This window comes from Nerophis ophidion, linkage group LG16, assembly GCF_033978795.1.
Source record: "Nerophis ophidion isolate RoL-2023_Sa linkage group LG16, RoL_Noph_v1.0, whole genome shotgun sequence".
Lineage (NCBI taxonomy): Eukaryota > Metazoa > Chordata > Actinopteri > Syngnathiformes > Syngnathidae > Nerophis > Nerophis ophidion.
The window spans coordinates 35,602,880-35,613,104 of record NC_084626.1 but is presented as its reverse complement, the minus strand read 5'-3'; the positions used below and the strand labels follow the sequence as shown (position 1 = coordinate 35,613,104).

The 10,225-nt window shown below is 42.2% G+C and overlaps 1 protein-coding gene across 1 annotated transcript; it reads right to left on the bottom strand.

Annotated features, from left to right (window-relative positions):
• Positions 1–5,039: 5,039 nt before the first annotated feature.
• On the bottom strand, positions 5,040–9,410 carry tmem74b (transmembrane protein 74B). Its single transcript, XM_061875633.1, has 3 exons — positions 9,075–9,410; positions 5,946–6,140; positions 5,040–5,879 (listed from the first exon to the last, which is right to left on the bottom strand). The coding sequence occupies exons 2-3, from the start codon at positions 6,090–6,092 to the stop codon at positions 5,388–5,390; spliced, it is 639 nt and encodes a 212-aa protein (XP_061731617.1). The 5' UTR covers positions 6,093–6,140; positions 9,075–9,410; the 3' UTR covers positions 5,040–5,387.
• Between the last annotated feature and the right edge of the window lie 815 nt (positions 9,411–10,225).

Here is a 10,225-nt window from a genome sequence, read left to right as displayed (position 1 = left end):
TTATTTTGTCTTAAATTTAGAATAAATAAAGTTGTCAAATTCTTATTTCTGTGGTCGTCATGCAAACAAACCCAACATTAGGAGTAATACATTTATTGTGTCGGTAACCTAGCAACAAGGTGTTGAAAACCGGTACATGTTTGCCGAAAAGCCCTGTCTTATAATAAAGTAATATTTCATGTTTTACTACCTACAGTGGGGCAAAAAAGTATTTAGTCAGCCACCGATTATGCAAGTTCTCCCACTTAACATGATGACAGAAGTCTGTAATTTTCATCATAGGTACACTTCAACTGTGAAAGACAGAATGTGGAAAAAAAAATCCAGGAATTCACATTGTAGGAATTTTAAAGAATTTATTTGTAAATTATGGTGGAAAATAAGTATTTGGTCAACCATTCAAAGCTCTCACGGATGGAAGAAGGTTTTGGCTCAAAATCTCACAATACATGGCCCCATTCATTCTTTCCTTAACACGGATCAATCGTCCTGTCCCCTTAGCAGAAAAACAGCCCCAAAGCATGATGTTTCCACCCCCATGCTTCACAGTAGGTGTGGTGTTCTCGGGATGCAACTCAGTATTCTTCTTCCTCCAAACACGACGAGTTGAGTTTATACCAAAAAGTTCTATTTTGGTTTCATCTGACCACATGACATTCTCCCAATCCTCTGCTGTATCATCCATGTATCCATTTTGGTATAAACTCAACTCGTCGTGTTTGGAGGAAGAAGAATACTGAGTTGCATCCCAAGAACACCACACCTATTGTGAAGCATGGGTGTGGAAACATTATGCTTTGGGGCTGTTTTTCTGCTAAGGGGACAGGTCAATTGATCCGTGTTAAGGAAAGAATGAATGGGGCCATGTATCGTGAGATTTTGACCCAAATCCTCCTTCCATCAGTGAGAGCTTTGAATGGTTGACCAAATTCTCTTTTTCCACCATAATTTACAAATAAATTCTTTAAAATTCCTACAATGTGACTTCCTGGATTTTTTTTTCTCATTCTGTCTCTCACAGTTGAAGTGTACCTATGATGAAAATTACAGACCTCTGTCATCATTTTAAGTGGGAGAACTTGCACAATCTGTGGCTGACTAAATACTTTTTTGCCCCACTGTATATCTGCAGGGCAATGGATGATACGCTGCTCTTTTGACCAGTCCTTCTCAAATAGGGGGACATGCCCCCCTGGGAGGGGGCAGTGTGATATCAGGAACCTGCTTTGTTTTTGCCGTACTAGAAAATAATGAAGCACTTGACTCAACTGTGACTACGGTGGGAGAAGAGGAAAGACCTGCGTGTTTTGTTTTGTTTTACGTTAAAAATGCAGTGTAATGCAGAGGTGTACTCAGAAGCATTTTATAGACAAATTATACGATATTTGTGGGGGGCTGTCGTTCTCTGTCCGGACCTCACAAGGTCTTTGTGTGACATGGGAGAAGCAGTGCACTATAAATAGAGTGTTTCTATGGCAACATAGCAAAGATTAATCACCGGCGTCTTTGGTCAAGGTGGTGCGCAACATCCGAGAACCACGTGTCATGTGACTCCGCCCAGCTCAAAGCACAACACAAAATAAAAAACAACACAAAAGTGAAAATAAGGGATATCTACAACGGATCAAATCCCACACGTTTGATGTTTTTGTCTAAAATACTAAATTACAAAGATGTGTGATGTCAGATCTACGTTACATCGTTCACTTTCATGTGTAGTTAAGAACATATTAATTTACAAAAATCAAAATTGTTAAATGTAGATTATTAGCATTTTTGCTATTGAGATTAATTATCACATCATAGTACTTTTAGGCTGACAGCCAGATAGCAATATTTTCCTATTTTGTTTTATCCATCCATCCATCTTCTTCCGCTTATCCGAGGTAGGGTTGCAGGGGCAGCAGCCTAAGCAGGGAAGCCCAAACATCCCTCTCCCCAGCCACTTTGTCCAGCTCTTTCCGGGGGATCCCGAGGAGTTCCCAGGCCAGCCGGGAGACATTGTCTTCCCAACGTGTCCTGGGTCTTCCCCGTGGCCCTTCTACCGGTTGGACGTGCCCTAAACACCTCCCTAGGGATGTGTTCGGGTGGCATCCTGACCAGATGCCCGAACCACCTCATCTGGCTCCCCTCGATGTGGAGGAGCAGCGGCTTTACTTTGAGCTCCTCCCGGATGGCAGAGCTTCTCACCCTATCTCTAAGGGAGAGCCTGCTACACGGTAGAGGAAACTCATTTCGGCCGCTTGTACCCGTGATCTTATCCTTTCGGTCATGACCCAAAGCTCATGACCATAGGTGAGGATGGGAACGTAGATCGACCGGTAAATTGAGAGCTTTGCCTTCCGGCTCAGCTTCTTTTTCACCACAACGGATCGGTACAACGTCCGCATTACTGAAGACGCCGCACCGATCCGCCTGTCGAGCTCACGATCCACTTTTCCCTCACTCGTGATCAAGACTCCTAGGTACTTGAACTCCTCCACTTGGGGCAGGGTCTTCTCCCCAACCCGGAGATGGCACTCCACCCTTTTCCGGGCAAGAACCATGGACTCTTTTGTTTTATAATAATCCATTTAAAAAATAAAGTGAGAGCGAGTTAAATGTTATACATGACACCTTGTAAAGTTATTTCGTAGTTTTAAAATAGCCTTTTAATGAAAAAAAATAAGATTTTACCTGCTACACTGCTATTTTGGGTTGCTATGCCCTGTCACATGACAACCAAGTCAGGCACCAAGCTTAGTTTTAAGACATTTAACAATAACTACCTCACGCATATTATCACCTTCTTTTTTTTACTTCATTCTCATAATCCATAACTGCTTACTTACACACCCAACAAATAAAAAATGGCCGTCATCACATTGGTAAAGGTCTACAGCAGGGGTGTCAAACTCATTTTAGATTGAGGGCCACATGGAGAAAAATTTACTCCAAAGTGGGCCAGACTGGTAAATTCATGGCACAATAACTTAGAAATAAAGACAACTTCAGATTGTTTTCTTTGTTTGAAAATAAAACCAGCACATTCAGAAAATGTACAAATCATAATTTTGTTGGGGTTATTGACACTTACATGTTGCGGTTAATTCTACGCTATCTTTTTTTTGTCGTTATTTATACTTTCTGAATAATTGATATGATAATATTATATTTATGTTGCAATTTCGGTTTTGGCGTCATATGCTCTGTTATCTGTTTAGAACAGGGGTGTCAAACTCATTTTAGATGGGGGGCCACATGGAGAAAAATCTACTCTCAAGTGGACCGGACTGGTAAAATCCCGGCACGATAACTTCAAAATAAAGACAAATTCAGATTGTTTTCTTTGTTTAAAAATAGAATAAGCACATTCTGAAAATGTACAAATCATAATGTTGTTGGGGTTTTTTTTACACTTACATGTTTGTGTTATATTTTTATCTGTTGTTTTTTATACTTTCTGAAGAAATTATGTGATAATGTTCATCAGTCAACTCATTGGTGTTAATTTCCAATCCATCAAAATTAAAATATCAAAATCTAATTACAGCAGGCCCTGCGATGAGGTGGCGACCTTTCCGGGGTGTAGCCCGCCTTCCGCCCGATTGTAGCTGAGATAGGCACCAGCGACCCCGTGACCCCAATGGGAATAAGCGGTAGCAAATGGATGGATGGATAACTACAGCAAGTTATTTATGTACTTTGCTTTTTTTCCGTGACTAGTGCACTAACATAATGTGATTTTTATTTTTTTACATATGTAGCATCATCTACAAAGATACAAAAAAAATTCTGTTGCGACATCAAGTGGACACATTTAGAACAGCAGTTTCTTTCATTAAAAATGTCGACCAATTGTTATACTCATCCCGCGGGCCGGATAAAACTGTTCGCGGGCCTGATACGTTTGACACCCCTGCTCTACAGCTTTAGCGGCAGTAGCTATATATAAAACACAAACATATCAGCGGAATTGTACAAGGATTCTCACAAAAATTTGTCTATATATTTTAAAAAATCACTTTCAACCATTTTGTGTTTTAGTATGGGGATACATTGATACAGGAAATGGTTGCTTTTGGACATTCTGTGCACTCCAGCTCCTCTGCCAACTATTTGACTTTAACATCCACCAACAAAGTGTGTGTAGTTACATTCTTGTCCACGCAGCTCTACAGTGGGGCAAAAAAGTATTTAGTCAGCCACCGATTGTGCAAGTTCTCCCACTTAAAATGATGACAGAGGTCTGTAATTTTCATCATAGGTACACTTCAACTGTGAGAGACAGAATGTGAGGAAAAAAATCGAGGAATTCACATTGTAGGAATTTTAAAACATTTATTTGTAAATTATGGTGAAAAATAAGTATTCGGTCAACCATTCAAAGCTCTCACTGATGGAAGGAGGTTTTGGCTCAAAATCTCACGATACATGGCCCCATTCATTCTTTCCTTAACACGGATCAGTCGTCCTGTCCATGCTTCACAGTAGATATGGTGTTCTTGGGATGAAACTCAGTATTCTTCCTCCTCCAAACACGATAAGTTGAGTTTATACCAAAATGGATACATGGATGATACAGTACAGGATTGGGAGAATGTCATGTGGTCAGATGAAACCAAAATAGAACTTTTTGGTATCAACTCAACTCGTCGTGTTTGGAGGAAGAAGAATACTGAGTTGCATCCTAAGAACACCATACCTACTGTGAAGCATGGAGGGTGGAAACATCATGCTTCGGGGCTGTTTTTCTGCTAAGGGGACAGGTCGATTGATCCGTGTTAAGGAAAGAATGAATGGGACCATGTATCGTGAGATTTTGAGCCAAAACCTCCTTCCATCAGTGAGAGCTTTGAATGGTTGACCAAATACTTATTTTCCACCATAATTTACAAATAAGTTCTTTAAAATTCCTACAATGTGAATTCCTCGATTTTTTTTTCACATTCTGTCTCTCACAGTTGAAGTGTACCTATGATGAAAATTACAGACCTCTGTCATCATTTTAAGTGGGAGAACTTGCACAATCGGTGGCTGACTAAATACTTTTTTGCCCCACTGTATGTACACACAAACATTCAGTTAAGAGTACGGTACACGTTACAGTGTGTTTACTCGTTTAAGGCTTCTTGTACTCGGACATGACACAAATGTTTACATATTCAAATAATGAAAATATGCTGCGCATATAAAATGCTTACTTCCTTCACTCTAATAGCTCCCTCTGTTGAAATCTCTCTACATTGCTGGTGTAGGTCATTACCTGCACAGGAAGTGATGTCACACCGTGATTGGACGGTTCACTCTCTCGGCCAATGAGCGAAGCAGATCTTAAATTGTGCTTTTAGCTGATTAGCATCCGCAGCATGTGTGCTTTTGAGGCTGCCCGCCATTGAGCGGTGGTCTCAATCACCGTGTGGCAAGGCGACATCTCCTGGTTCCGCTGCAGCCGACGCCTCCGCATCCTCCCCTGTCGCCAGCTGCTTCATCCTCAGGTTGATGGAGCCATATGTCCGTCTAGGCCGCACAAATGCGGCACGGCGGTGGTGGTACAACTGTCCCCGGCAAACGGACACCATGAGGAGCACGGAGAGGAACATCCCGCCCAGCGTGAGCAGGCCCAAGCCGGCGATGATGCACTTGTCCAGGTGGGAGCCCAGCTGGGCGTAGTACATCTCCAGCTGCTCCATCTGACGGGCCGACACCGAGTCCGGGTCCACCTTGGCCTCCCTGGGAACGGTGTAGGCGATCACCACCAGGACGATGCCGCTCAGCAGCAGCACCAGGGCCACCAGAAAACCCGAGTCGCCGGCTCCGTCGTCATGGCGACGGAACTCGGTCAGGTCCTGACCCTCGTTGTGGAGGCCATCCTCGTCGCAGGAGCGAGGCGAGAGCTCCTGAAAGAGGCAAATGAGTCAGCTCTGATTCTTACTGATTTGAAAATAAAAGACAAGCAGATCCACCTTGCAGCTTCCTGCGGTGGAAGGAGGACAGCTGGTCGCCCCCTGCTGCTGCAACGCCTCCTCGTCCGGCTGGTACGAAGCGTTCCGGAACCCCCCGCTGGTGCTGCGCAGCTCTTGGAGCTCTACGGTGTTGGGGGACGAGTCCATGGACGTGAGATCATGACGTCACAATTCGTCCTGTCAGCATCGTCCTCTCTGATCATCATCATAGACAGAAAGTTACAGTGGGGCAAAAAAGTATTTAGTCAGCCACCGATTGTGCAAGTTCTCCCACTTAAAATGATGACAGAGGTCTGTAATTTTCATCAGAGGTACACTTCAACTGTGAGAGACAGAATGTGAAAAAAAATCCAGGAATTCACATTGTAGGAATTTTAAAGAATTTATTTGTAAATTATGGTGGGAAATAAGTATTTGGTCAACCATTCAAAGCACTCACTGATGGAAGGTTTTGGCTCAAAATCTCCCGATACATGGCCCCATTCATTCTTTCCTTCACACGGATCAATCGTCCTGTCCCTTTAGCAGAAAAACAGCCCCAAAGCATAATGTTTCCAACCCCATGCTTCACAGTAGGTATGGGGTTCTTGGGATGCAACTCAGTATTCTTCTTCCTCCAAACAGGACGAGTTGAGTTTATACCAAAATGGATACATGGATGATACAGCAGAGGATTGGGAGAATGTCATGTGCTCAGATGAAACCGAAATAGAACTTTTGATAAGAATCAGGTGCCCTAACCACTTGGCCCGGTGTATAATACCAAGCACTTAGGCATGGAGACTGTTTCTACAAACATTTGTGAAAGAATGGGCCGCTCTCAGTGATATCCAGCGTGGAACTGTCATAGGATGCTACCTGTGCAACAAATCAAATCGTGAAATTTCCTTGCTCCTAAATATTCCAAAGTCAGTTTTATTATAATAAAAGTGACGATTTTGGGAACGACAGCCAGTCAGCCACCAAGTGGTAGGCCACGTCAACTGACAGCGGATGCTGAAGCGCACAGTGCAAAGACTTTCTGCACAGTCAGTTGCTACAGAGCTCCAAACTTTATGTGAATTTCCTATTAACCCACGTACAGTACGCAGAGAGGTTCATGGAATGGGTTTCCATGGCCGAGCAGCCTGATCTAAGCCATACATCACCAAGTGCAATGCAAAATGTCGGATGCAGTGGTGTAAAGCACGCCGCCACTGGACTCTAGAGCAGTGGAGAGGCCTTCTTTGGACTGATGGGTCATGCTTTTCCATCTGGCAATCTGATGGATCAGTCCGGGTTTGGAGGTTGCTACATTTCAGACTGCATTGTACCAAGTGTGAAATTTGGTGAAGGAGGAATTATGGTGTGGGGTTGTTTTTCAAGAGTTGGGCTTGGCCCCTTAGTTCCAGTGAAAGGAACTTTGAATGCTCCAGGATACCAAAATATTTTTGACACTTCAAGTTCATATGTGAGTCAAGGCAGGTGGCCAAATTCTTTGGGCAATATATATATATATATATATATATATATATATATATATATATATATATATATATATATATATATATATGTGTGTGTGTGTGTGTGTGTGTGTGTGTGTGTGAAAAATCACAAGACTACTTCATCTCTACAGAACTGTTTCATTAGGGGTTCCCTCAATCGTCAGGAGATTTTAATGGAAGCATTCACATACCATGGTTTATATAGGGTACGGAGTGGGTAGGTACAGGCAGGTGTAGGGGCGTGGTGATTGGGTCATGTGTTACTACCGAGGTGTTTCCGTCTGTGACGGCATGCTGACAAAAATACTACCTAGGTAAGACATGAGCCAATCACCACGCCCCTACACCTGCCTGTACCTACCCACTCTGTACCCTATATAAACCATGGTATGTGAATGCTTCCATTAAAATCACCTGACGATTGAGGGAACCCCTCATGAAACAGTTCTGTAGAGATGAAGTAGTCTTGTGATTTTTCCCACACATACATACAGTATATTGCGCTCTACCACGGTATCGAGCACTATTCTGTGGATATTCTAATTAAGACATACATACATATATATATATACATACACACATATACATATATATATATATATATATATATATATCTAAATATAGATCGATCGATCGATAGATAGTGTTGATTCCTTCAGAAGAGTTCCCCCAGGAAAATTAAAATATACATAAAATATATTCCGAGCACAATGATGTCACGTGTACGTTACCGATGGGAAAATGCATTTTTAGACAATATGAATGCAACTGAAATAGGCAACTGAGATAGGCTCCAGCACCCCCTACGACTTCGAAAGGAACAAGCGGTACAAAATGGATGGATGATTTGCCTGAGCAGCAAAGGGACACAGAGAGTAACACGCGGTAGAAAATGGTTTAGAAAGAATATATATATATATATATATATATATATATATATATATATATATATATATATGTATGTGTGGGAAAAATCACAAGACTACTTCATCTCTACAGAACAAGAAACAGTTCTGTAGAGATGAAGTAGTCTTGTGATTTTTCCCTCACATACATATTGCGCTCTACCACGGTATCGAGCACTATTCTCTGGATAATCCAATTAAAACATATATATATATATATATATATATATATATATTTTTTTTTTTTTTTTAATTTTGGGACCTTTGGGGACCACATATGTATACAAAGAGTCAAAATAGAGCAAAATGTACCAAAGGACAAAAAAAGTCTACCTTCGTCTCCTGAGGGTAAAGAAAGTTCAATTGTGACTTAAAACATCACTTGTGCACTTAATTAGGAATTCATTGCGAGCGAAATTCGAACAGATTATTTCAATATAGATGATTAAAGAGGACGGTTTTATCCCCCCTCACGCGCACGGCAGTTACGTGCGCGTGACCTCGTCGCGACATCAAACTCATCACTCGGTGCGCGTGCGTGCGATGCGGCGGGCCGCGCCTGGCGAGCACGCGGCGACACTTTACCGACCATCCGGGTCAGGCGAAAAGGAGAAACGCCGTCGCGCCCAGATGAAGCAATTCGGACGGCAGCAATGTAAGGAAGATTCCGCGAGTCGAGTGATTTAATCTATGACGAGAAGACGGCCATATAGTCATAGATGTGGGAGAAGAAGGCTTACCTGGCGGTGCCGCGACCTGGCGGGAGGCAGAGTGATGGAGGCTGAAGGATGCGCGAGAACCGTATTGGCTCGGACATGCGCAAAGCAACCCCTTGCAGATGACCGCTAGAGGGCGCAATACAGTCACTGGCCACGACGAACACAGTAATCATATCAAATAGTATTTTCCAGGTAGTCATTATTAAAACAGTAACACAGCAATAACCATACTTGCCAACCTTGAAACCTCCGATTTCGGGAGGTAGGGGTGGGGAGGAGGCGTGGTTGGGGGCGTGGGCGTGGTTAAGAGGGGACGAGTATAATTCACCAACTCGAGAATTTCATATATATACACATATATATATATATATACACATATATATATATATATATACACATATATATATATGAAATACTTGACTTTCAATGAATTCTAGCTATATATATTTATTTTATTACATATATATAAATAAAAAATACCGTATTTCCTTGAATTGCCGCGGTGCATATAGTATGCGCCTGCCTTGAATTACTGCCGGGTCAAACTCGCTTCCCAAAATAATTAGCGCATGCTTAGTATTACCGCCTGGTCAAACTCGTGATGTCACGAGTGAAACTTACCCTTTCATATTTTTCAAAATGGAGGAGGAGGATTTCAATACCGGTAATTTGAAATCGCATAAAGGGAAGAAGATTAAGAGCTATTCAGTAGGATTTAAGGTCCAAGCTTACATCACACTCAAATTTTTACTGCATGCCTTTGGTAAGCGCTGGAGTGAGAAGAGGTTTTAAAATAATTAGCGCATGCTTACTTTTACCGTATGCCTTTGGCAAGCGCAGGAGTGAGAAGAGGTTTTAAATTAATTATCGCCCCGGCGGCAATTCAAAGAAATAAGGTAGTTGAATTTCAGACGGCTCCTATCAAATACACAGTAATAAAAACACAGTTGTTCTACTAACTGTACTGTGCTTGCTGGTTATTAAAAAAAAAAAAAACACCTTTCACTATTTGAGTAACCTTTGTTCTGCCATTTGCATGCTGTACTGGCGAGAGTCACTTGCCGTCAGGTGCACAACACCACGTAAATCATTGGCCAATCAAAAAGCAACCCCATAACGCTATAGCCAACATTCACCAGGAGATGGCACCAGAAAAAATAGAATCACTCTAC